Source organism: Tursiops truncatus, chromosome 15, assembly GCF_011762595.2.
Source record: "Tursiops truncatus isolate mTurTru1 chromosome 15, mTurTru1.mat.Y, whole genome shotgun sequence".
In the NCBI taxonomy this organism is placed as follows: domain Eukaryota; kingdom Metazoa; phylum Chordata; class Mammalia; order Artiodactyla; family Delphinidae; genus Tursiops; species Tursiops truncatus.
The window spans coordinates 82943457-82970850 of record NC_047048.1 but is presented as its reverse complement, the minus strand read 5'-3'; the positions used below and the strand labels follow the sequence as shown (position 1 = coordinate 82970850).

General features: G+C 53.1%; 1 protein-coding gene and 1 long non-coding RNA gene across 2 annotated transcripts in view; one reads left to right on the top strand and one right to left on the bottom strand.

Moving 5' to 3' along the window:
- Positions 1 to 1178: 1178 nt before the first annotated feature.
- The window catches only part of PHACTR3 (phosphatase and actin regulator 3), a 215718-nt gene continuing 189502 nt past the window's right edge, over positions 1179 to 27394 (bottom strand). Inside the window, exons 9-13 of the mRNA XM_033839597.2 lie at positions 10635 to 10690; positions 6520 to 6581; positions 5346 to 5486; positions 3461 to 3537; positions 1179 to 1459 (exon numbers count right to left, since the gene is read on the bottom strand). Of these exons, the coding sequence (XP_033695488.1) occupies positions 1444 to 1459; positions 3461 to 3537; positions 5346 to 5486; positions 6520 to 6581; positions 10635 to 10690 (352 nt within the window). The 3' untranslated portion in view covers positions 1179 to 1443. The remainder of the gene's footprint in view (positions 1460 to 3460; positions 3538 to 5345; positions 5487 to 6519; positions 6582 to 10634; positions 10691 to 27394) is intronic.
- On the top strand, positions 17396 to 19210 carry LOC141276622 (uncharacterized). Its single transcript, XR_012326520.1, has 3 exons — positions 17396 to 17464; positions 17766 to 17907; positions 19092 to 19210. It is a non-coding gene; the product is annotated as an uncharacterized lncRNA (long non-coding RNA).

Genomic DNA, 27394 nt, shown 5'->3' with positions numbered 1-27394 from the left:
GCAGAACAGGAAAAGTCAAGGAGAGCAATGAGGTAGCTTGAGCAGTGAGAAGTCACAGGCGAGGTTCGGCAGCTCCAGGGCTACCTGGCAACCACACCCGCGGTGGACAGACCTTGCCGGGCACTGTGCTGGCACTTCAGCCACTGTCCCTCCTTTTTCTCATTTAGAGATTACAGTAGTGTTGTGTGTGTGAGAGAGAGAAAGAGAGTCTGGGGTGGGGCGGGGCGGGGCCGGGAGGGGGTGGGAGAGCTTCCTGAAGAGGAAATAAATACCTTGCCGAATGGCACAGAACTGGGATTTCGGCACAGGTTCAGCAAGATCCCAAAGCCCTTATCCAAGCACTGTGCTCCCTGCCTCGATGGACCAGGAGGGAGGGCTCATTTTCACGAGGATGCTTACTCGAAGGCCAAGTAAAAATGTATTTCAGGGAACATTTATTTTTATTTAACTTACTTTCCCCCTTTGTGCCAAGATTACCTTTTACATTTGTGCCAGGGTAAGTTTCCTCTTTATGATCTCCACTCCAGCTAAACCTTTGTCTCTTATAACAGAGTTTTTAATAATGTTTGCAAATATGAAATTAAAAATACTCTTAAAGAGGGCATAATTTTCCTTTTGGTAGAATTTTTCAACAAGTTATTACTTATTTCTAGGTTCATTACTGAATGATACATAAACTTAAATTAACTTGAAAAGGATAATTCGATTTTCTAAGGCACAAACCACGTATACTAACAGAATTTACAAAACAAAACGCACGAGAAGTTTGAATTCTCCTTTATGTGTTTGGCTTCTGATGGCTCAAAAGTAATAAAATTGGACTCGTTTCACATCCTGTTCTAAAAAATCTCTCACCCCAACCCCAAGAAACTGTAACACCCAGGTTAATTTCCTGCAATGAGTAGTCATTTAATTAAAGAACAAAATTAACAGGAATGAAAATGTTGCAGCTGCATTTTTTGTTAGACATTATATAAAAAAAGAATAATACAGTAAGTCATTTTGTATGACACGAACTTAAAGAGTTCTCAAACAAACTGTGATCAGAATAAAAACGTCTTTTCCACACGGTACTGAAGACACTGCGTACACGTCCCTCGGTCGGAGCCTCGGCGCGGCGACCCTGCACACGCACGCGGCCGTCCCTGGTCACACCGCAGAACTGCAAAACAAGGCGGGAAGGCAAACAACAGTTTTCTTCTGGTCGAGTTACTTGGGGTCTTTACTGACCCCAGCAGTTCACACTCCTCAGACACCAGAGAGTGAAGAGTGTCCTCTGCTGGTCCTCTTACAGGTGAGTGTGGCCAAGATTTCACCTGTGTGGGTCCTGCTCCTCGCACAAACACAGCAGGGAGTCGTGAGCTGAACTTCAGGAAAGTTCCCTGATGAATGTTCAGTGTTGGTATCAAAAAATTAAACACAATTCTTCTCAGAAGAAAATCTCTATGGCCTGTGGAATCTAGAAATTACAAAAAGACAAATAACTTAAGGTTACACATTTCTAAGTTAAAATTGCCAAAACCTTCCACAAATAATTCTGTTGCTATAAAAGCTTTGCTCAGGTCCAACGGGTAAAACGTGAGGATGGACCTGCCTGGATTAAAGTAGCGTAAAGCCTCAGACGGCGCCCACTGCTCGGGCCCCAGCCATAACCCAAGAGGAATCAGATGCTGAATTCTTAAGCCTGCCTAAAACTTAGTTTGAAAAATGCTAGGTAGGCCCTTGAAGTACACAGAAAGAGCAGAGCTTTGCTAAATCAGTAGAAATAATGAATTGATTAATACAAATTATTGGATATTACAGTAGTAGAGTTATAGTTTTGTTCTTGTAGAGTTGATAATGTGTTTGTGGCAATGTTTAACGCACTTAAGAAAATCTCATGTGACTAAAAATATTGTTCTCACTTTTAGAAGTTGACACTGAATTCTAAAATGTGTTGGTATAAAAATCATATTTCAGGGACTCCCCTAGTGGTCCAGTGGTTAAGACTCCATGCTTCCAATGCAGGAGTTGTGGGTGTGATCCCAGGTCAGGGAACTAAGATCCCACATGCCACACAGTACGGCCAAAAAAAAAAAAAAAAAAATCGTATTTCCTGTTGTCTAAGTTTTGGGCTCACTCTTAAAATTCTGTCCTGTAAGAAAGCTATCAAGGACTTATGAGAAAAAAATACATATCTTTAGTAAACATCTCTTTTAATAATGTATAATGAAAAAATGTATTAAATATTTTGAAACTACCATACATAGAATATGTAGTAATTATATCTTTTTTTAACACAGAATTGAACATTAAAAATAACTCTGAATGTTTTACAGAGAACGTTTATTTCCTAAACATTTTTTAGTGTTTTGAACATTCAGTAGTAAGGTGATTTATTCCTGCCCAAAAGTATGCCAGTCATGGGGGGAAACAAATCTTTTTAAACAAACTATTTACTTGTTTCATTTTTTTCCTGCTCTTCCAACCTCCTCTTCCTCCCTTGATATATACAAAGTAAAACTATCGTGTAGGAGGGAATTCTGTGTGCCTGGCTTCTCTTCTACAGCCACAGTGGCTCACAGAGTGATCTTTTAAATAACAGGTGCAGTGGCCACTTTGTGAGGAACAGAAAAGGAAAGGAATCCATTGTTTTAGTTTAAGCCGTATCTCCGTTCAGGGTTTCCTTTCTCTTTGTATGTGGGGCCTGAGCATCTCTAGACCAAGGGAGAAACGACAAAGCAGCTGGCACAGTTGAAGGCACGTGGCATCACAGGCAGCCTCTTTAGGATTAAAGGGATGTGAGAACTTCATCGTGACTTGCCACGGCCATGGACAAGAAGGGGAAACGCTGGAAGGATATGCAGCCAACGAGCCCTTCAGCATCAGCAAGACACCCTGTGCCACTTTTGTTTATGGTCACGTGGACAGAGAGTATGTCCCCCTTGTGTGAAAAGTCTTGATTATGGAAGAATCAGTCAATATATCCCCACTGGAATATAAGCTCCATGAAGACCGGACCCTCCTTTACCTTATTTATAGTTGCATTCTCAGCACCAAGAATGGCACATAGTGATACTCAAATATTTGCTGAGGAAACAAATATATAAATGTTTGTATAAATAAATCAGGGAGTTCTATCAACTAGGGAGTTCTGAATATTAGAGAAGGGGAATTAAAGATATAGGCAACGTACATTCAGTGCTTTGAGACTAATTTCCTTAAATATACATTAACCACTTAAATAAAACAACGACCTGTGTAATACTGTTCTACTTACCACCTTTCACCAAGCCCTGTAAGAAACCACGGGAATGAACAGCACTTTCAATTGAGTTGCATTCTGTCTGTTCAAGACAGTTCTCTGCAGAAATACTGAATTTTTTTACCTGAACACACAGTGCTTTCTGACATTTTTTTCTTTTTAAATAAATACCATGTTATGTAAGTATCATGAAATCCACACAAACAGAAATCTGACCTTGTCAGATGCTTGCTTGACGCATGTACCTCCATTTCATTACTTTTGTATTCATTCAGTTCTTTACGAATTGCTGCCTGGAATTTAAAAACTGCACATTATTTTTCAGGACATTAAAAAGTTAACGCAGGAAATGAGTATCATGGTTATGGATTGACAGCCATTCCTAATACTTGCTGGCTTTTTGTTATTTTGTGATAGATTTAAAAAAACCTTTTGTTCAGCATTTAGACGTTTACATACTCATTTTTATAGTCCTACCAAGCTAGTGCATTGCTGGTATTCTGGAAGTGTTTAGTGAATTTATTTGCTGTGCTGGAGTAGGACGATATCCACCCTCCCCCCGCCCCACCCCCCCACGGCACAGCATAGATGGATCAAGCACATGCCTAGGGCACTTATAACGTCGGAACCTCGAAATAATGAGTGAAGTTCAGCTTTTGGTGAACTTACTTGGAATTCAGCAATTAGATAATCTAGAAACAAGTTATTCTAACTTCAGAATACATTTTTGTTTTGTGTCATTTGAGAAATGACCTTGCCGTTACATGTGGGTGAGATGTGCATCTCATCTTTTCAGGGCCTCTCATCTGGCCCTCCTCCAGCTTCCCAAACCCACTTTCATTGTGTGCTTCTCTCAGATAAACCCTCCAGGACCAGGCCAGACAAAAACATCAGACACAGCCTCCGGGGCAAGGAAAGGCTTTGCGTCAAGTATGTAGGGACGTACTACTCCCAGCTCTGCTGCCAAAGATGCCTGAATTCTCCCTTCACGGCTGGGAGATGCTCCTCTGAGCACATCCACCACAGGCAACAGGAGAGGGTCAGTCCAACTACAGCCTGTCTGCATTTCTCCAGGTGCCTGCAATGCTTACGTGCATTCACTTATAACCTCACGGACTCACACTCAGCATATGAAGAACGAGGAACAATTAGCAAAGTCAGCAAACTCATTGGCTGAACGTATTATGTTCCTCTTCCGAAAGGCTTTAAGAGTTCTGAAAATCACTAGAGGCGGGAAGGTAGGAGAGACTGTGTAGACAGACGCTCCTGGGTTTAAGTTCTGCCAGTCGATAGCACCTGACCCCAGACAAGCCTTACCTGTCCCAGCGTCTCCTGGCACCTGTTCAATGGCACCTCTACGGGGATAATTACAACACCTCTCTCTTTGGGATCTTTTGGAGGATTAAATGAAACAATAGCTGGCAGGCTGGGCTCAGTACAGGGCAGCGTGAGGGCTCGGTGGGTGTTAATTTCCTCTGCTTCACCCCTCAGCCTCTGCCCCACCGCCTCCTTGCTCTCCCCGCCCCTCTGACCAGGAGGTCCCCAGAGACACCTCAAACCGGACCGGCCCAGGACAGAGCCCAGAGCTGCCTCCCTCTACACGGGGGAGGGTCTCCTGAGGGCCTCTCGCCTCTCCTCCCTTCCTCATCCCCACTGCGGCTCACTGTTTCAAACAATGCCATCCAGCTCTTTTTTGCCAGCCTTGCCTATTCTGACTTGTGCCCCAGATCAGAGCTTATCAACTTCACATTCTGGACACCTGGGGCTGGATCAGTCTCTGTGCGGGCCGTCCTGTGCACTTCCGGGTGGTAGGCTGCATCCCTGGGCTCCACTCAACAGACGCCAGTAGCACCGCCCCACTGGTGACAACCAAAAATGTCCCCAGACGTTGCCAAATGTCCCTAAGGGCAAAACCATCCCCTGGTTGAAAACAAGACCCGAAATCTGGGTTGTATTTGTGAAAGCAACATCTGGTCAGGCTCAGCCTTGACTGCAACAGCTGACGGCGCCCACTGTCTAAGAATAAACTCCCTGGCATGACACGATTTGCCCTTCTTTCATACATGCACCCCCGGCCAGCACAGACAGGTCTGTTCTGCACCTTATCTGCTGCCGACAGTCTTGTCCAGGGCTTGTCTGCCCGCCTGTCGTAGTCCTGTGCTTTCGCCACCTCCACGTAGTCACTGAATCGTATCAGAATTTTTCTGTCTCTCAGTTCATCAACCGTGGGTCTCTGATTCAGCTAAAATAAAAGATAACCATAGTTAGGTCTCACATGCCAAACTAGCTTTCCTAAAGTACTCTGAACAAACAGTACCCTTGTACAAATAAATATAAAAGTCTGAAACTGTGAAATATAATCCTAATGCAAAAAAAATCTCTAATGGGAAGGGCTTAAATTATACACTCTTAAATTACAGCCTCCTCCCCTTAATATATCCCATCAGGAGCACTCACACCCCAGGAAGCTAGCGGCGCCCTGTTCACAGCACAGCTCAAGGAAAGGCTGATGAATTAACTTAGGAAAAATTTCACAGCAGCAGCTGCTTCTTTTCAACTGTCATTAGGCAGGATTTTACCAAAAAAGCTTCTGATAAAGTTGAAATGCTAAATACTACTACTAGTGCTCATAACTCAAGCTCAGGAAGGATATTCTATTAACTTCAAGCAAGACAAGATTTCATTATTATTATTATTATTATTACAGAACATAGTAGAGAAAGGATAACACCAGATCACTTGAATTTAGTGATAGTCAGGGCTTTAAAAGGAGATCAAAGTTGATAGACTTGCTACCTATGTTGGCCATAGTATGTTTTGACTTAACTATCTGAACTCCAGATACAAACCCTTGAGGCTAATAAAGTTTTCTGTAGTCAGGAGCTTCTAGACAAGTGAAAGGTAACCGACACACTGATATCCAGGCACGCTTTCCTTAAGCACTGTGTAAGGAGCTCGAATAAATGAAGAGCATGCCCAGTCAACGTCTGACTTCCTGGAAACAGATGGAAATGTCATCTGGGCTGCACGGCCACGCCACGCTCTCTGGTGCTAGGTAAGGACATCGTCCACAGGCATGTCGGTCACGCCGGACGTGGCAAAAGGCACTGCTTTTCGAGCATCTGGTAAGTGAGTTCACTGTTACCCCAGAAACCATCACTCGTTATCACAGAGCAAGGCCCTGTATCGCCCATCCCCGCTGCTACAGAAGCAGCTTTTCTCTATCCACCTTTTCCCCCTTAATATTCAGGACACAGGTGCTTAAATGATAGTACCTTTCTTGTCAATCTCTGCTTGATTTCTCTTCTTTCTTCCTGCTCTGTCTGATCATTCCTTTCTGTGAAAGATTAAAACAAAAAAAAAAAAAAGGAAAAGAAAAGAAAAGAAGCAGGTTGAGACTTTCTTCTTTTTAGCAGGGAAGTGTCCTCAAGATCTGCATACTTCTGGAAGCTAAAGATGTAACACAAAGGACACCTGGTAGGTGACACTTTTCTCCACATCACAGTTTGTTTTATCTCTGCTTTGCCAATTGCTGCTCAGAAGATTATGGTCTCACTGTCCACAGAAACACTTGTAGAAGGGAAGCTTTGCCATTGTCACAGCCTGGTTCTCCTGGACCCTTCTCTGTGTCAGAAATAACCGCACAGATTGGCGCTGGGCATTTATTTGCGGGAGAAACAGGAAGAGGCTCTCTCTCCTAATCAAATATCATCTCTCTCTCTGTATACTTACACTTAGGAACACAGACGGCAGACAAAAATAGTTTTACTAGGACGAGTTACACATATACTCATGCATATATATATACATATATCTATATATGAATGACTGCATATTAATAGGACTGTCACTGCTTTTTTTCTTCCCCCTTTTCCACGTAATAGGTATACCTACTTTCAGCCAACCAGCATAAGGTAAGGAACATTCTCTTCAGATTCTGGGCAGCATGTGCCTGCTTGGAATTCATATTTTCAGGGTGTATTTCAAATCCAAACATATCCAGGAACCCAGCTGACTCTCCACTGCAGAAGCAAGAGGCATGACCTGCCGTTTAAAGGGCCCTTAGTCTTTCACCAAAATTGGCTTTGCCTGGGGAGTGTGGCTATTAACATGCAAGCCGTGCTCACACCTACACTTGGGAGCTAAAAATGGAACAGAATGCTGAGATGTAGCGTAGAACGTACGCTCTGCCCTGGGATACCAGATAATGGATGTCCTATTTCTGGCTCTCTCTGTTGCTAAATAAAGCCTCAGGTCCCTGGAGGGGGCCCAGAATTCCTCTCCTAGAAAAGGGATCTCATCTGTCAGCTCTCCTGGAAACACCGCCAGGTCTGAGAAAGGGAAATCCTGCGACTTGCAGTTAACATAAGCTCACATTACCTGCCTTTATCTAAAACATTTCAAACATTTGTGCATTTGGGGGATTTGGTATATGGGCGTTTAACATACTAGCCATTGTACTTTTCAGTAGTTTTCTTTAAAAAGGATTCATCTCGCATCTGGGTGTTTTAGAAAAGGAAACCAAACCCTGTTATGTTCCTGCTTCTTAATCCATGTGAAAAACCAGAAGAAACCACAGTTATAAGCGCTAATCAGAAAGCTGATAATACAGTTAGAAAAAACTGTGAAAGTACCACATAGAAGGCCAACCATGAGGGATTTAAATGATGATACGAAACGAATGCTTCAGATTTCTTAAAAACAGGCCATGAAAAAATCCCAAGTACAGCCTCCATGTGAAAACACTGAAGCAAGATCAGACCTTTCTGTTTTTTAACTCGTGAACAACACATCAGCTTCATTACGGGTTCATATGAGCTTCAGAGAGCTGAGCTTTGGGTGCCCGGCGGGGTCCCTCTCAGGGCCAGGCGCTCGGTGGGGCACCAACTCCAAGACGTCCTTCCTCAGAGCCTAAGCCACAGATTCTCTGAGCTCCCCTCAGCGATGGGTTTGTGGATCTCTTATTCTCAGACCCAGAAAGCCCGGTGCCTTATACAAAACAAGGGAGCCATGATCGGAGTTTCCACACCCGGATTTACTGGGAATAGTGCCGGTAGCTTGGACAGTCACACATGTGTCCCCTGTCAACAGTCAGAGATGCACCGCTGCTCCTAAGGCAGTGGTTAGAGCGTGGACAACGAGCCAGGCCACCTGGGCGTGAACTTCAGCTCCATCCCTTTGCCAAGACTCAAGTTAAAAAGTCGTAGTACCTCCTGGGGTCTAAGCTTCCTCGCTAGGGAAAGGGGGACAGCCGTGCGAACCTCACAGCTGTGCTGTAACAATTCAATGGGGGAACACAAGCAAGCACTGCGTACGATCTAGCAGAGTGGGCCCAACGCGGGATGATCAGTTTTAATATCATAGCGTATACAGGGGCCACCGTGTCTTACGCTGTTGTACCCACAGATGCACAGGCCCAGTTCTGAGCGTTCCTCTGACACGATCGCAGTTAGTCATGAGCTCCCCACTTGAAGGGGAGCAAATACAATGTGATGATACTCTGCGCGTTGATTAAAAGCCGAAAATGCAGTAAGTGCGAGCTGGTGTCAAGGGCCTGCGAGGATGACGTTCTAGGCTGGACCAGCTACAGTCAGTCGATTCTCACCTCCATGGAACCAAGCCAAACAGCCACCTCAAACCAGCGGTGAAATTCTCAAGGACCGTTGCCCAGGGCATTCGAGAAGCTTCCGGCTAGGGATGGACCTGCCTGCCAGATGGCGAGGGAGGGACCACCAGGGCCACAGGTTAAGCCTGTTTTCCTGCCCCTGCTGTGCCCTGAAGGTGAGCGCCGTCAGCTCCCGGGGTCCACCTGCCATCTCTGCTCACCAAGCACCAGCTCTGATATTCAGGCTTCCACGTCTATATGCAAAGACTGACACAATTAGAAGCACTTGCCGGTGGGAGGGCCTGGCCGTCCGGAAGACCAGAGAGGAGGTCACCACTGATGGGAGAAAACGGTTTCTGGGAGAAAAGCCTCTGCTGACTCTGGGCAACAGACCAGTCTGAGGACAGCACTGTCCGGGCCTTGAACTTGCCCCATTCAACTCTTGGATTACTACTTCAGGGGCACCTGTGACTTATGAACTTTATAAGTAAGTGATGTAATTTTTTAAAATTCAAATATTTGGTAACAAAGAGCTTTACATTTCTAGCTGCCCACTTGATTAAGCATGTTAGCAACGAAAAGCTTTTCTTGAAATCCTCAGAGGTGGCCTAGTTCATGTAATATAGTAGTTTCCGTATCTTAAGTTTAAAAAATAAAACACAGAATTCTTTTTTTTTTGGCTGTGCCACGCGGCTTACAGGATCTTATCTCCCCAACCAGGGATCGAACCCGAGCCCCCTGCAGTGGAAGTGCAGAGTCCTAACCACTGGACCGCCAGGGAAGTCCCTAAAACAAAGAATTCTTAATCGTAGTGTTTAAATATTTCCAAGTCTATAAAGGAGGGAGTCTTCCAGGCAGTTAATAAAGGTGCCGAGGCAAAGACAGGGGGAAGGAATCAGACAGGACGCGGCACCTGGACCAGAGGTTCTGCTGTCTACTTTGTGACAGAAGGTCAGCCTCGGGACCATCTTAACTTTGTGAAAAGATGTTCATGGGATGAAAAACCAAACTCAGAGAATGTCTGCAGTGTTCATCCATAAAGAGGGGAGAAAATGAAAATATTTTAAAAATCTAGGCCCTTAGAAGATACTTTTTGTAGAAAATGTCTCGCAAACTAAAGTCTGTTGACCAGATACACAAGAAGTATGTGAGAAACACTTTCCAAAGGGTTGTACCACCCAAATCATCAATGGCTTTAATGAGATGGGACAGTGTTCGCTACATCGTGGAGGCTATCCCTGGACACCGGTGTTCGGCACATGTTACAACCGCACACCTAACTGGGGAAACCCAAGGGGTGTGAAGCCAGGAGGGAGGGTCCTGGAATCGCGGGGTTCTAAGCCACAGGCAACGTTTCCCAAGGCTTCTCCGTTCCTTCGAGCTGCTTTATGCCCCCAGCTGTAACCACCAAGGGGCGAGTCCTTCCCTGGTAGGATTTATACATTGTCCACACCTGCCTGTGATGTCCCAAACTGCCAGGGACAGACACCTGCTTGAGACCCAGCCTGCAAAAGGACATGGATTCGTCTCCCTTCCATCTGCAGGGCCGACCAATGAGATAACCCTGGGGTAGGGACATCTTTAACGGTGCTAGGAGAGCTCTTTTCCTTTTTAATTTTAAACAGGATGTGCCTGGGTGTTTCAACTTTCCCGGGGGCTTGCTTTCAGAGTCCCTCAGCACCTCAGACCTAATGGGAACCCAGGAGGGCTCAGGCCACAGAACCGGGTTCCCGCAGCAGCCTCAGCACACGTGAGGGGAGCCTCAGAGCATCACCCGCTACTCACGTTTCAAGATGTTTCTTCTCTCCAGTTCTTCCACGGCGGGTCTTTGGCTCAGCCGTCTGCGGAAAAACACTAGAATTACATTTTGCACCATGGTGGCTGCCGGCGGATTGCACCCAAGGTCTACGAGGGTCCCAGGCGGGTGGTGCACCCGCTGAAGATCGCCTCCCCAAAAGCGGGAGGAGGGGAGGGGGACCTTCTCCGGCGGCTGCCTCTTTGCGGGCAAATCGAGTTAGACCCCCGCGCGGGAGGGAGGCGGTCCTCTGTCACCGGGCGTCTGGGGCAGTCCGCGCTCCCCCTCCAGACGAGCAGCTCTTCATGTCCAGATCTACTGCCAGCCCGGCGGGCTGGACGGCTCCCCAGGCGGCGCGTCCGAGCTGCGCGGAGATCCACCTGGGAGATGGTCCCCTGCCCGCTGGCGGAGGGAGGGGCGGGCAGCCGCGTCTCCAGCTTCTGTGTCCCCAGCTCCCGGCGACCCGGACACTGGCACTCGCACTGGTCCTGCTCCTACCGCGGTCCAGCCTCACCCGCCACCCGCCACCAGGGTGGTGATGGAGGGACCTCCTGCCTCTACGGGCAAGGAGCCGAGGCGCGTAGAGAGGAAGCGCATCCAATCCAGGCTGGGAATCTCCTGGGCTGAGCGCGCGGAGCCGGCCACGCCCACAGCTCCCCTCCCGCCACCAGCCCTACCCGCCCGGTTTGAGAGATAGGAAGACAAATGATCATTTCCTTTCAAATGGCCTCTCATTAAGGGAGTTGGAGGACACAGCCAAAACGAAAAGAATACATACATAAATAAAAGGCTTGTCAGAAGAGGGAGGCATAATTAGCCAAAATTAATGCCAAGCTCCAATTATTTTTGTAACTCCAATAATGCTGTCCTTGGGGCAGAGCCAGAAAGCTTCCCACTTCCGGATCCTGTAGCCACTGCACAGAGACAGCAGGCTGAGCATCTGAACGCCCACAACGTGGGTCCACAATACTCTGCCCCAAAGGGGATGTCGCTTCCATAAACACTTGCCTCCCGTTTATAACCCCTGTCGCAGCACACAGCCCAGGGCAGCCCGGGGGCTCAGTCTGCTGATGGGTTCTTCTGGGGGCTTGTGTGTCTGCTGGCTGCTGGGTGGTTGCCTAACATCTTGTCTGGATGTCTGCTGAGACTTGAACCTGCCCCCCACAACTCCTGGCTGGCACCCAGGGGCCAGGGCCACGGCCCCCCAATCCCTCCCAAGCTCTTTGGGTGGGGCTCCCTCAGCCTGGTCAAAATCCCCCAAACGCCATCCATTCACTCACTCACTCACTGAGTGACTGGCAAGCACTGGCTCTGTGCCAGGCACTGCTCCAAGCCCCAGGACACAGTGGTCCCTGTCCTTGGAAAGCTCACAGTCTAAAGGCGGCGGCAGACAACGGTAAACAAACAAGACCACCCCAGGGAGTGGTCAATGCCATGGAGAAGACAAAATGGGGGGCGGGGAGGATGTGATGGATGAGTGATGGGGTAGGGGGAACTCAGGGAAGATCCATTTCCACAGAGACCGCAGGAAGAGAAGGAGCCAGCCTTGGGAAGATCACATTTCTAGACGGTGTCTCCTAACTGCTCACGTGCTGGGCTTGGGGAGGGCCGGGAGGAGTGATCAAGGCAGACTTCCTGGAAGAGGAAACTTCTGGCAGAGTTGTGGAGAATCCACAAGGCGTGCAGAGCCTGGTGCTTAGTGGCTGCCAGCTGACCAGCCAGGACGCCCACAGGGACAGCTGAGGATGAGGCCACACATCTCCTCAAACCTGAAAAGTACCCCCAAACCTCCACTCACTTTGCCCCGACAGAGGCTTTTTCTTCCTGGAGCCCTGTTCTCTTCCAAAATGAGGACTAATAACAGACCTTCACAGAGGTGAGAAAATTGAATGAGAAAATGCACAAATGCACCTGTTACCATGCTTGCTCAGGACAATGGTTTCTCAAGAACTGTCTGGAGAAAACCCAGCCTGTGGGTTGTCAGCTGATCATGGACTGAGTTCTCAGAAAGTGTGGACATCTCAGCACCAAAACCTCCGCCACTGGCCCGAGGCGCGAAGGCAGATCTCCAGCTGGCTGCTATGCACCTCCTGGATGCTGCCAGGGTGAGGCCAAAGCGGGCCCACAGGGCACCTCCGAATGGTCTAGAAGGGGTAGTCTGCTGGGTGGACGCAGCCCTGCAGGTACACAGCTGTGAGCAAAGTGCAGCCTACTGGGTTCTCACCAACTTGTCCCTCTACCCAGAGGGAGTCCAGGAGCCCACGGCTGCACGAGAGGGCCCAGGGCCCTGGGTAGCACCGCCAGCCCGATCCCCTCCCTGTGGGACCCCAATCACAGGGGGAAGGGTGGTGCTGCAGGTCGAGAGCCCCCATCTAGACTCGCCCCTACCTGTACCTGACACCCCACTTCATGAGACTGAGAACTTTTACCTTGAGTTAACCTGACCTTCCGTGTCAGATGTTTGGTGAGGCTATAGGACACGCCTGGCCCTGGGATGTGGTGGTGAGAAGTTAGACCCAGCCCTGCCCTCAGGAGCACAGGCTCGGGAGGGCAGACATTCAGCCCATCATCACACAAACAACCAGGCATTTCTGCGTGGTGACTAGCGCTAGGAAGAAGAATCGACGCTTTGTAGGTGGGCCCACCTGGACAGAGGCACTGCCTGAGAAGGTGATGCTTGCCTTGAGATCTGAGGTCAGAAGGATAAGTGGGGATCGCTAAGCCAGGAGGGGAGGGAAGAGCACAGCACGTGCAAAGATCCTGAGATCAGAAGGACTCTTGCAGTGCCATTTGGACTGAGTGGGGGTGCGTGTCCATGGGGCAGGACCCACCCAACCTGCAGTCCTTGGTGAGGTCTGGGTTTATTCCCAGAGCCCAGAAGGCACTGAAGGGTGTGAAGCAGGCAGGGCAGGATGGGGCACGGGGGGGCCAGGATGGGATGCACCTTCGGAAGCACTTGTGGACTGCTTTCCAGAGGAGGACAGAGAAGAACCTGCCCCCGAGCTGTTCAGGGGGAGCCCCATCAGACGGGAAGCACAGGTGCCACAGGCCTGTGAGTGGCTGAGGGCCCACGAACTGTTCAAGACAAGGGGAGGTATTGGCTCTAGACTGAAAACACTGCAAATTCCAAATTAATACCCGTTGGACTAAGTACATATTAAACACAACATTCTGCCCGTTTGCTGCCTGAGACTCAGCACCACTCTCCACACGGGCTGGGACTTCCCAAAGCAGGAGTGGCGACAGCCCTAATATCAAGGGCAGACATGATTATGCCCACTTTACAGATGAGACCAGGTCTTATTCCCCACGTAGGCCCCAGGGCCTGGCACAGGCAAACACAAGTAGCCTGAACAAGGAGCAAATGAAGGGATGCTGGCTCCTCTCCCTCTCCGAGGCGTGTGCTTGGTGTGGCCCAGGAGGGATGCTGCCAGAGCACCCCTGCTTTGGCACCTCAGCAGCAAGGGGCTCTCCAGGACGTGCGGAGACAGCCCCAAGGCGGCAGGGCTTTGGGGGTGAAGGGGCGGGGCCTCCGGAGGGGCGGGGCCTCAGGAGCGGTTGGGTAGGAGAGTTCAGCACCCTGAGGGATTCCCCGGCTCCACCCACGGGCCGCTCCCTCCTTATTCAGACGCTGCCGCTGTGGGCGATGAGCAGGTGCCGCCTGGAACTGGGGAAGCCACAGTCTATTTCTGACTCTCCCCGCTGAGAAAGCAGGAATGTGGCAGCCAATTACAGCGCTGCGTGGGCGTGGGAGCGACACCAAGAAAAGAAACCAGGAGAGAGGGAACCTGCCCTACCCCCTGCCATTCCCCTCCCCACGCCTGTTCACACAGGAGAGGCGGGCATGCTGGGGGACCAGGAGTGCACTGGACAGGCCCTGGGGACTTGAGTAGGAGGTAAACGTACAGGCCACCTGGGACAGGACAGGGTGGGGGGCATGGCAGCTGCGGGTCTGCATGCAGTGTGGGTGTGAGGGCCCCCATAGGGGCTCCCCAGCCCTCCGGCATCTCCTCTGAACAGGTCTGCGGTGAAGGCCGAACTCTGCACCTGACCCTGTGCTGTGAATATGGGAAACAACCTGACAGCCGGTCAGTGAGCAGGTGACGCACGAACAGGGAGGAATGGGGGAGAACAGGTGGAGGGAGGGGAGCCACGAGGCCACTGACAGCCGGGTGACCAGGGTGCCCGGAGTGGGTTTCAGGAGAATAAGTGATGTGGTTATACCGTCCACATCCCTCAGGTTGCAAACTTAGATCCCCCAGACCAGCACCAGGGGCAGGACACAGGCAGAGTCTCAATTCAAGTCCCAGCTCTGCCCCTCTGCCGGTGAGGTGACAGGGGCTAGTGCCCCCCTACCTGAGCCTCCAATCCCCTGGCCCTCACCTGCAGGGGTGCCGAGGGGGTCGAGAATACTAAGACACGGAGGAGGCCGGCACACGAGCAGATGCGGCTATTATTACGATGCCCAGCTTCTACACTGCTCCCCGGGTGTGGTGGGCCCAGGTCTTCTCCAGCTTCAGCCAACAGAGCTGCCATCTCCACCCTGCCGGCAACCTCCCTGACCCCCGGGGTGGGGGACAGCCTGGCCGCCTGACCCATCAGAGCACCACGGTCCAATTCAGCAAGGAGCCGCACTTTTGGCTCACTCGATATTTTAAAAAATGTGAATATGAACCAAGTATTAATCGACCGGGAGTTTTCACTCTAAAAAATCAGTTTTGCAGCTTCCCTTGATGTTTGGGAGAGCTGGCTACTCCAGACCCACACCTCCCTGGCCCTCCCCACCCCTGGCAGCACAGCTGGAGCACAGCAGCTGACTCTCATCGCCCCCGCGGCTCCCCTCCCAGTGGCCTCGCTCCCCTGCGGGCTCTCCATCTGGGTCACCTGTGGGACCAGGGTCCTGAGGGGGCTGGGCCCTGGGAACCCCCTCCTCGTCCTCAGGACCCCCTTCTGCCTCCGAGACACATTGGGGGCGAGTGGTCCGTGTTCCCGGGAGCACCTGACATGGCCCAAGGATAGTAGGTCCAAACCTCAGCTCTGCGGCCCGCCGTGGACAAGTGGCCCCGGCTGAGCACCCCACGGGAGTGTCCAGCTGCCAGCTTTCTTCCTTGGGGAGGATGAACGCACAGTCAGACCTCTTTCCAGGCACACCTGTCTCCCATCCTCCAGCTCAGGCGCAGGGCCACCACGCAGCCTCCATGCACGGGCCGGTGGCGCCCTCTGGGCTCCCGCCTCCTCTCCCACAAGGGGCTGATGACAGTACCACCTGTCGGGGTGGCTATGGGGTAAGTGAAATGGCCCAGAAGCCCCAAGCCAGGTGCCTGACACGCAGCAGGCCCGCCTGTAGTCAGTGGCCGTGTCGGAATCGTCCCTCACACACCCTCGCGGGACCTCGCACCAGGCACAGCTCCAGGGGCTGCGGGTCATGCCCCCGCCGGCCAGGACTGCCCCCCGGCACTGCACGCACCCCGAATCGCCACTGCCTCCCCGCGGGGCTCAAGGAAACGCCTAAAGTCACCTCAGCGTCGGGCAAGAACCGAGACACAATCCCGCCAAACAAGGCAGAATGCCTTCCTGGGGAGAAGCCACAGCTACAGAACAGACAGCTCCCCGCCCACAGGGATGCCGGCTATTGTGGGAGCTCCTTCCTGGGGACACCAGTCCTCCTCCACTGCCAGCCTCGAGTCGCCACGGAACACCGGAGTCCCCGCCTGGGACGGGGTTCCCCAGAGGCGCAGGCCCCTCTGTTCCCACGGGCGCTGTCAGGGTGGGGGGACCACAGGGACACGTAGGCAGACCGGGGAGAGAGGGCCAGGGAGGGGAGCCTCTCCAGGAGGTGACACGGAGACGAGGCCACACAGAGACCAGAGCCGGGCTGCAGGCTCTGAGGGGCGGAGCTGTCCACGCTGGGGAACAGCAGCGTCCCCCGAAACCTTAGTCCCCTCTGTTCTTGCAGTTACCCTGCGAGGACGAATTATCAGCCTGTTAGGGGCTTGCCTGGCGAGGCGCTGGCCGCAGGTCCCCATCACGGCATCTTGTGACCCAGGCACTCCAGCCGGCCTAGCATCCGACCCCACCTCCTAGTACTTGCTTACGGTCCAGTGTCCCTGTTTCAGAGATTGGCACCTGCTGTGGTCCACGCACTCACGCCAGACCCCGAGCCACCCTCTGCTCCCAGCCCCCAGGCATCTCCGAGTCTACAGGGTTCCAGCACCGACACCTCAGATGTCCAACCCCCTCACTCCATGCCTCCCACAGCCGCGGGCTGGCCTTTCTGAAACGTGACCCCCCACTCTCACCATGACCTCAAACCTGGGGTCCCACCGCACTCAGGACCAAGTCCAAGCCCCACGAGGCCAGCGAGTCTGCGGGGACCCTCCCCAGACCCTGCGCCCAGTGACTCCCACACCGAGCTGCTCACGTCTCCCTCGGCACAGGCATCCTTCTCCTAACTCAGGATCCCCAACCCCATTAGACCCTACACCCCGTCTATAACAAGTATTCTGTCACGCCCCCTTTACCGCAACCCACCGACATGCGTAATTTTTAAAAGTCAGTGTGATGTCCGGCTGTAACACACAGGAGGAAGAAGGGAAGGCAAGTTTTAATCGAATACCATATACTCAATACATAAGCGCTCAGTGTGAGCACGTCACGTGATGCGGTGAAAGCACTTACGCAAAACCATCACCATGACAACAGCGGCAGCTAGGAACGCAGAGACTGGGCTCTGTACTGGTCACACCCCCACAGTGACGGCGCCACGGAGGAGCCATTTCCCGAAATGAGCAATTCTCGGTAAAGTTCTGAATAAAACCAGGTGTGTCAATTTCCAAGACACCTGTGTTCAGGGAAACTGTGACGAGACTGCCAGATCTCCGTGTGTGTCCACTGCACACCCAGGTTGCAGGCTCAGGTCACTGTAACAGCTTTGGACCCTCCGAGCATCCGAGGGACACTGAAGGTCAAGTGCGGTGGGCGTGAGTCTTCCTTGCTCAGGAAGTGCCCTCGCCTGTGGGACACCCGACCCCCTGGCCTGGCCCATCACAGTGACAGCCCACAGAACCTCCCCAGGTTTGCCAGGGGCCACAGAGCAGCTGACCTAAACCCTGTGCTCTCAGGCAGACATCTCACCTCCTCCAGGAAGACCTCCGGCTGGACAGGGGGGACCCATCCTTCACCTCCAACCCCGGGCCTCAGAGTGTGCTCTTCAGGCGAGCTCTGATGATGACATTTTGGTATCTACCAAGATTACAAATGCAGGTATTTATCCTTTGACCAACAGTTCAGGTCTAAGCAGATGTTTTCTGGGGAGTTCAGAAGGACACGGTGCCTGATGGCAGAGTTCAGGGCAGAGCTCTGGCGTCCGTTTAGAGCCTGGCTGGAGACACTGTGGTCCGCTAGCAACAGAGCTCCAGGCAGGGGTGGGAAAGCACGGGCGCTTCTCGATGGGTCCTCCCTGGAAGCCCACCTGGCTGGACTCCGGAGCATGAAAATAAAACTGGGCTCCGAACCCAGCCTTGGTGTGAATTCTAACTTCTCCACAAATCAGCTCTGGGATCCCCCATCTGCTCACGAACTTCTTGCTGCCTTTGGCCCTGGGGCCGTCAGTTGGTGGAGTCCACCTGGTAAGGCCCCGTCCCCAGTTCTGCAGTCCGTCACTCACCTAGGTGCCATGGTGGAGGTGTTTTGTAGATGTGATTTAACATCCATAATCAGTTGACTTGAACTAAGGGAGCCTGTCCTAGATGGTCTGGTGGGCCTGGTCCAATCAGTGGAAGGGCATTAGGAGCAGGGCTGGGGCTCCCTGGTAAAGAGGAAATTCTGCCTGTAGACAGCAGCCTCGGTCCACGCCCGGGAGTTCCGGCCCTTCCCGACGGCCTGCCCCACAGATGCCGTCAGCAATGTCCTGCCATAAACCGCTTAATATACACCTCCCACTGGAGCTGGGCCTCTGGGTCTCACAGACACAGCCTCCATCCTCCATAAACGAGGATGACAGTACTATGGGAGAAGCTCTCTCGAGTTACCTCCACTTATCTGAACCCAGGTTAACTGACACTCCCAGTCCTTCTGGAGAGGCAGACCCCACTGAGCACACGTGGCAGGCAGCCCCGGCCCCGTGCAGTCCGTTCCCACAGAGAGCTGGTGCACCTGTCAGGAACTGGTCTCCTTGTTCCCTAACCTATGCGAACCAGGTGAACTCGTTTCTGTAATTAGGTGATTTAATCAGACTTTATGCACGTTGATTAAACGATTCAATATGGATGGAAAAAGAAAATGTTATTTCTATGAGAACCGACTTGGCTGCTCTGAAGTCAGTAAAGGCAGGATGTTGAAACACGGCCGTCACGGGCAAGTGTGGGAGACGAACGCGTGAACGATGGGGTTTTCCATCTCTGGGAGGACTCTGCTTCCAGGCGTCTTTAATTCTCACTCCTCTGCAGAGAAGTCGGCGCTAGGAACAGTAGAAGATGCATCCAACGTTTGTCTCACACGAGAAAGAACACTAATTGTAGATCCTTCTGCAGTGTGAAGTCTCTGATGCCGTCCGAATACATGCACCTCTGAATGACTTACGTTAAAATAAAGTGCTTCGAGCATGACAAGTCACGCTTATCACTACTTCTTCTAACCGGCTTTGGGATTAATCACCCATGTTGAGCGTGGAGTCAGGGGCTCTGCCCTCTCCCTCCCGGGCCTGTGATCTCCTCCCGAGGATGGCTCAGCCCTGTGCAGGGAGGGTTGTCCACTCCGTACAGAGGAGGCTAGTTACCATCATGGTTATTACTGCTCGTGTAAAACCCGCCTCTGAGTGTTTCCAAACAGCCCACGGACAGCGGCAGCCTCTGGGCAGAGATGGGGTGGGAGTGAGATGTGCTATTTAAGTTTTACCACGGATCTCGGTCCCTTATTCAGATTTGGAAAATTAAAGTAATACATGATGCTCCCCACTGCCTGCCCGTGGCATTAGGACCACTTCGGTCCCTGGTCCACAAGTGTTTATGGGGCACCTGTCGGTACCAGGCCCTGCCCCTCCCCTCCCTCCTCCCCTTCCTGGGGAAGCTCTCCCGGGTCTTGGAGGGCTCCCAGCTCCTCCTTCACCAAGAGGCTTATTCATCCGCTGGGCCGCATCTCCTGTTTCCTAGCTCCCCTCCCCAGCAAGTCTGGGAGCCGAAGGCAGGTTAGTACGGTGCCTGAGGCCCAGGGCAGGGGCTCAGCAAGGCTGCAGTAAACAAGCAAATACTGGGTGAGAAAATACCCAGGCCAAGAGAAGAGCAACTCCACTCGATTTTTTTTTTTTTTTTTTTTTTTTTTTTTTTTTTTGCAGTACGCGGGCCTCTCACTGCTGTGGCCTCTCCCGTTGCGGAGCACAGGCTCCGGACGCACAGGCTCAGCGGCCATGGCTCACGGGCCCAGCCGCTCTGCGGCATGTGGGATCTTCCCGGACAGGGGCACGAACCCGCGTCCCCTGCATCTGCAGGCGGACTCTCAACCACTGCGCCACCAGGGAAGCACTCCACTCGATTTTAAAAAAAGGAAAGAGCACCACCCGACACACCAGGGAGCTTCTACAGGACGCGGAGCTTCAGCAGCACCACTAAGAAGCATCGGCCTCACCAGCCCGGAGAGGGGAAGTTAGGACCTGCCTGGTAGGGCGGGATGCAGGACCCCGACAGCGCCCTGTGCAGTGCGCACACTACTTCCTGTGTCCCACAGGCATCTCACCCTCTCTCCCTTGACCTCCCCCTCCCCGCCCTGTGTCCTGAAGGCAGCCCCTGCATCCCTTTGTTCCCTCCTCCATCCCCAGGGCCCTGTGCTGAGGGGGGCACATAGAGGTTGCCCAGGAAGTGTCTGCCCTTGAACTGCAATGTCATGGGGGGTATCACTGAGGAAGGGACAGTGGTATCTGTCCACGTCACCCCAGGGGCCCCTCAGAGTCCCCCGCCCCCTCAGCTTCCCGCCACTTGCCGAAATCCCTGGGCCCATCCACTTGTCCATCTGTTTGCTCCTTCCTTCCGTCCTTCAGTCTACCTCAACAAAATTAATCTGAACACCCACTGTAGCAGAGACCGCTAGCTTCCTACCCAACCTCCATCCTCCCTTCTTACACAGCACCAGAAAGCTGATTCTATTCCGGGAAGCTTCTTTTCCAGCTCAGCACGGCCACGTGAAGAGGTTCTACCAAGGAGCTGGAGGGAAAGGTGTGCCAAAAAGCCTCTAGAAAGAGTCTTTTTGAAGAACTGACTCAGCTGGGATCTATGCACCTTTGGGACTTGAATGTGATGTCTGGTGCTCCTGCAGCCCTCTTGGACCATAGAGGGTAAGTGCCAGTGTGAGGATAACTGAACAGGAAGATATTGATAGAAGGAAGCCTGGACCCTCAGTGACTGAGCAACAACCATGCCAGGCCTGACTGTCTGCAACCATTCCACGGGGCAGGATGCCTCCAGGCCCAGTGTCCAGAACCAGCCTGACTGGGTCAAATCTCAGCTCCATGACATACTAGCTGTGTGACTCGGAACATCTTACCTAACCTCTCTGAACCACCATTTCCTTAGCTATGAAAGACAGCTAATAATAGCATTTACCCCTTAGGCTTCGGTGAATGCAGGCAAGGCCCAGTCCCTGGCACACAACACACATTTAATAAATGTTAGCGAGCTACCATTGCACTATTATTCCTATGACTACAGCTCACGCAGGATAAGCCCTGACTCTGGGTAAAGCAGGCAGGTGTCACACGCCCATTTCACAGGCTCGGACAGGTGGAGAGTGAGTAGCCGGGGCCCCCTCGGCCCGCGCCCCCCAGCCAGTGAGCCCTAAACCGCCAGTCCACCTGCCCCCCTGGGTATGGGAGTCGTGTTGTTACTGATCCTGAAGGGGGGCTGAGGTGGTTCCGCATTTTCTTATAAAACACGCTGTACTTTCCTCGGCAGACTCCCCAGCAACCAAGGAAAACAAGAGCAGCTGACCCCATGGGAGGACTCAGGGGCCATGAGCTGACAGGACCGGGGGGCTGCGCCCCACCTGACCCCACGGGAGGACTCAGGGGCCATGAGCTGACAGCACCGGGGGGCTGCGCCCCACCTGACCCCACGGGAGGACTCGGGGGCCATGAGCTGACAGCACCGGGGGGCTGCGCCCCACCTGACCCCACGGGAGGACTCGGGGGCCATGAGCTGACAGCACCGGGGGGCTGCGCCCCACCTGACCCCACGGGAGGACTCGGGGGCCATGAGCTGACAGCACCGGGGGGCTGCGCCCCACCTGACCCCACGGGAGGACTCAGGGCCATGAGCTGACAGGACCAGGGGGCTGCGCCCCACCTGACCCCACGGGAGGACTCGGGGGCCATGAGCTGACAGGACCAGGGGCCTGCGCCCCACCTGCAAGGGCCACCCAGCCCCAGGTGCTGGCTCTTCTTCCTTGAATGCCACGCGTTCTAACAAAGACCGAGATTCATATGTGTGTCCTCCGAGGTGTAGATTTTGTCAAACGTTTCCCGACTTGGGAGTGTCGTTTTTCTATTGCTTAGCTACTTCCATCTAAAAGCAGAACACGCGCAACCTTACGGCCACCGCTCGGCCTGGACGGTGCCGGCCTCGGCCTCCCAGGACCATCGCACCCCTCCCTCCAGGGCAGGGGTCTCGTCTTGCCCTCCCCACAACATCCCACAGGGCCTGCTCCCAGGCCTGCCCCGCGACTTCCTTTTGTATTTTGCAACAAATCCTTGAAAGTGCCTCGTTAATCCCAGGCTTCCTCTTCACCTTGGAGACTAGGTACTAGTCACGGCAGGCCCCTCCCACAGCAGCGGAGCAGCGAGGCGGTACCAGGCCAAGGGCCTGGGAGGGTTTATCTGGATAGAACAGACCTGACCTTCGTGTCCCCTGAGGTTTCTAAACAGAGGAAGACTGAAAGCCCCAGGAACATGCCCGAGATTCCCTGGAGGGCTGGGGAAGTGAGTCAAGAAAGTCTGCTTCACCAAAACAGGAAGAAAAGCAGAGAAACTGCTGAACACAAAGAGTCTTTGCTCCTGGGATCTCAAAACCCTCTTCAGAGGGTTGCAGAGACCCGGGCCCTGCACATCCCAGCCGAGGGGTGGCTGCTACCTCGAGATCAGCATCCCAGCCAGCCACTGCACCGGGTCAGTCCTGAGCTGGACCTGCAGGAACTGAGAGGTCCTGGCCCCGCCCACCCTTGACCTTCCACCACTTTCAAGGCTCCCTTTCTCTCCAGGCAGGAGTCAGCCCGAAGCTCCCGACCCGGCTTCAGACGTGGGCTCCATTCTCCTGGAAGTGGGGTCCCTGGACCTCAAGGAGGTCGAGAGCCACTGTTTCCTAAGTGCTTCCTATGTAACAAAGACAGACAATGAAGATGTTGAGGATGACGATAAAGGTGTGCATGAAGATGTTGCTAAGATGATGGTAAAGAAGATGAAGAAGATAAAGACAAAAGTGATGCAGACGGTACCTGATGTAGATGCAGAAGAAAAAGATGGATAAGACCTTGATGGAAATGACGGTGGTGATGACGAAGATGAACAAGGTGATGAAGGTGGTGATGGGGATAAAGACGGCAACAGTGATGAAGATGCTGAGGGAGAGGATAAAGCTGGTAGAGACACAGATGACGAACAGGACGTGACACTAATTGTGGTAACGGGTCTTCATACATACCTCCCTCCACCCTTGCGACAATAACTGAAAAAGTATTAAGTGTCCACATGGCCCAGGTACTGTTCTAGGGATTGGAGGTATGGCTAAGGGGTGAGGGCTCCTTTGGTGGGTGATGAAAATGTCCTAAAGTTGACTGTGGTGATGGACACACAACTCCACGGATATACTAGAAGCCCTAGACTGTGCACTTTGAAAGGGTGCATTGTATGGTATGGAAATTGTGTCTCACACTATTAAAATTCCCGATCCCCATATTTCTTTGTTTTATTTTCTGGTGCTTCCTCCCTGCCACACAGAAGTCCAGGCTTTTTATGTGTCCTGTCTCTTTGCATCCTTTCCGCGGCCCTAGGAGATGGGCTCTGTTTTAATTATCCCCATTTTACACAACAGGACAGTGAGGCAGGTGCCAGGGAGGCCTCCTGCCTGTAGTCACACAGCTGGAAGACAGCAGAGCGGGGACAGGAACCAAGACGTCCTGCCCAGAGTCCAGGCTTTCACCACCACACAGAGATGCTTCCTCCCATCACGATTAGAGCCATGGGGGCGATGTGTACACAAGCTCTCCCAGAGCAGCCCCCTCCCCTGCCAGTTGGAAAGAAAAGATCTGCCAGAGCTGCACAGGACGTTGGTGGTCACAGTCTCTGGTCTTAATGCTTCTCCTGCTGACCTTCAATTCAGATTCTGACCCACTGTTTTCCCTACATTAATTCAATAGTCAAAATCCCCCATTCTCAGTGCAAACGAGAACGAGCTTCTCATACAACAAGTGACATCACATCACGGGTGGCAAACGGGTGACCCCCTCAGGCCAAATACAGCCCACAAATGTATTTTATGGGGTCTGTACTTTCTTTTTTAAAACATGTGAGTCGGCCCCCAACATTTAAATAAAGGAAATTTTACATCGGCATAAATATTTCCAGTTTCTCTTGGAAAATTCTGCCCACACTGATCTGGCATTCCCAGGCTGACGCCCACAGTTGCTGAGGGCCAGGTGCCCCCTGCAGCAAGGACACACATTTCCCAGCCTGCCACAGCACTGCCCCTGGCCCGTCACTCACAGAGGGCGCCTTTGGGCTTGTGACTCCCGTTCTGTGAAATGAGCCAGGAGGACAGTCTGACCTCCCCACTCCAGAGTCACCCCCATCCCAGGACAGTGTCTCTTCTCTCCCCCTGAAAGTGCTCAGGAAGCTTTGGGATCAACTTTGTTGTCCACCAACCTTCCAGGGATGGTGAAGGGGGAGGTGGGGGCATCCCTCCCCAGGGGCCTGAGGACCTGCAGCCTAAGCACCTGCTTTGCAGGTTCGGAGTTCACTGTACAGTGGGGGGCACATTAGGCCTAAACCTCATCCTTCCCACCACAGTTGTACTTCCTCCTGCTGGAGAGGCGCAGCTATTAGTTTTCTGCTCAAGAATTCTCTTGGGCTTAATGAATTGCTAGTCTCCTCATTACGCATCTACCTTCTTTCCTCTATTGCCTGCAAATCCCTTTGGAAGTTGTCCCACCAGCCGTTTCAGAGACCGAGCTGACGAACGGCCTTTCGTGTACCAGGACGCCAAGTTCAACCCTCTGAGGTTTCCCGCCGTGCAGCCGAGCTGGGAGAACATCTTGTGCTCTCGTGGACGGCGGCTCGTTAATGAGCAGCGGCCTTCGCCCGGAGGCCTCTCCTGAGTCCATCCTGCTGGGCCCCCAGGCTGCAGCCCCAGGTCGGCTGTGAGATTCCCCCTCCCAGAGCTGGGAGCCCTGGCCCGGCCCCTCCCCAGCAATGTGAGGAAGGACTCAGTCGCCCCTCGTCCTGTTTCATCCAAACAGAAGCACCTTGCCCCTGATGTGCCAACCGAAATCCCCAAATTACTCAGCCACGCCCCATGGCTCAAGTCCTGCAGGCTTCCAGAATGAAGAAAAGTGGGTTTCAAGTCCCCCCATTGCCCTTGGATTGCATTTAATACCACTCTGTTTCCACAGATGGACGGGGCTTATTCAACCTGACACACAGAAAGCCCTTCTGTCCCCAGGGGCCCCAGGGGAAAACGGCTGGCCACCTGCTCTGTCACCCTGATGTGAGGTCGGAGGGAACACACGGTGGTAGGAAACGCACCCATGATCAAAGGAACCACACAACCCCGGAAATCTCCTTACTGGTCCTTCAGTGACTTTGACCTTCAGCTCGTGCTGCTCGTAACCTGCAACCTGGTTAGTTCAAAACCGCCAGAGGAGGCTCCCCAAGGCAGTCCGTGCCCCTGCTCGTGGATCGAACCCCTGCTAACAGCGCCAGAGACACGGCCAGCTCTGTGCCCAAACGTGGGCACGAGCCTTCCTCAAGCACCTCCCTTCCTTCTTCCTGCATCCCCCGCCCCGGCGCAGAGCATCAGTCCCTCCCCGTCCCAGCACCTCCTCAAGCCCTTACCGGGGTCCCGCCCCTCATCCGCCTCCGCCCACCCACGCCCCGCGGCCCCACCGTCACGTGATGACGTCCAGCTTGGCTCTTGCAAGACCAGCGTCACATGCCCCCGTCAGGCCCCCCAGCCTGACACCCCCCACACGTGTAGGCAGAGGGGCCCTCAGACGTGCCGTCGCCCTGCCATGCCGCTGCTCATGAGCCCTCAGGGGACGCTCACTGCTTCTCAGGAAAGGCCAGGTGCCCCTGTTCACCGTTGACACCAATTTACGGAGCGGCTGCTCAGTGTGACAGGGGGCACCCCAGGCGAACAGCAGAGGCAGGATCGCAGTGTTCTAGCGGGGAGACAGACCCCAAAGAGGCAAAGAAAGGAATAAAGGGGAATTTCAGACAGCAGTTAAGTGCGGTGAAGAAAACGGGATGATGGGATGGAGAATGGGGGACATCAAGGGAGGTCCCTCCGGGAGGGACCAGAGGCAGCCGCGTGCGGACCAGGAGCTAGAAGGGTGCCCACCACCTGGCCCTGTAGCCCTGCAGCCTCCCCTCTGCCCCCGCTCGCCCCAGCCCTTCACAGCCACACCACGTTCTCCAGAGGGCGATGCGGGTTCAGGCCGCGGGACTTCCTTGCGGCTGCTCTCTGCCCGGGACATCCTTGCGCTCCGGCTGCCACGTGCGCTGACACGTATTGAGCCATCAAGACCGCGCGCCACGTCACCCCCTCTCTGATGCCTGCACCCCAACTCTTCCTCCCTCCTGCCAGATTCATCGCTCCCTCCTAGACCCTCCACTTCCACGGCTGGTTCACACGTCTATTTTGCACGTATTTTATTAGACATGATGCACCTCTGAGCCTATCTTTCCACCTCTGCTCCCCAGAACCCGGCCCCTGCGCTCTGCAGGGACCCGAGGTTCGTGACGGGGCTTTTGCGTCCCAGGAGACATGCAAGGGTGTGAGATGCGATGCTGCAAGAGAAAGCAGGCCTGCTCTTCCGCGGTCTTGACCTCCCCCGTAAGTCATTTACAACACCCTCTTACGTCACGGCAACCGTGCATAAAGCGAGGGGTAGGAGGCAAAATGTGCGAGGAACTTCAGGTTCGGCAGTAACGGCTGTTATTACACAAGTCGGGGGTGGCCGCACCAGGCCCTGACCCAGGAGCGTCACGTCCTGCATCCGAGGTGAGGCTGCAGCGTGGGCATCGGAGGGTCTACTAGGGACCGAAGCCGAGGCCTGTGTACAGGAGCCCACACCGCATGGAACACAGAGGGAAGGTTCTACGGCTGCCGACGCTGAAGCAGGCGAAGGACCAGCGGAGGATGAGGATGTTACACACGCGTTAGTTCCGATGAACCAGGAAGTGGATTGAGCCGTAGTGCGTCACGTGCTCTCTGTGCTTTTGTGGAAGATGAGATGCTCCCGGGGCGGGGCGCGGGTAGAGCGAGGGCTCTGGAACCCACAGTCTGGCTGCTCCACCACAGACACTGGGACCCAGCAGGGAGGACCGCTCCTGCCCAGCACTGCGGTCCGGCTAGAGACACAAGCAGCTCGGTGCCCAGCCTGCGGTCAGGACCAATCTGTCCCATTCCCTGCTGGTCATGTTGTCATGAAACCTGGGTCAGAAGCTGGCTCTCCCCCCTCCACTTGCCTGAAATTTACCAAAGGACACTTCAGT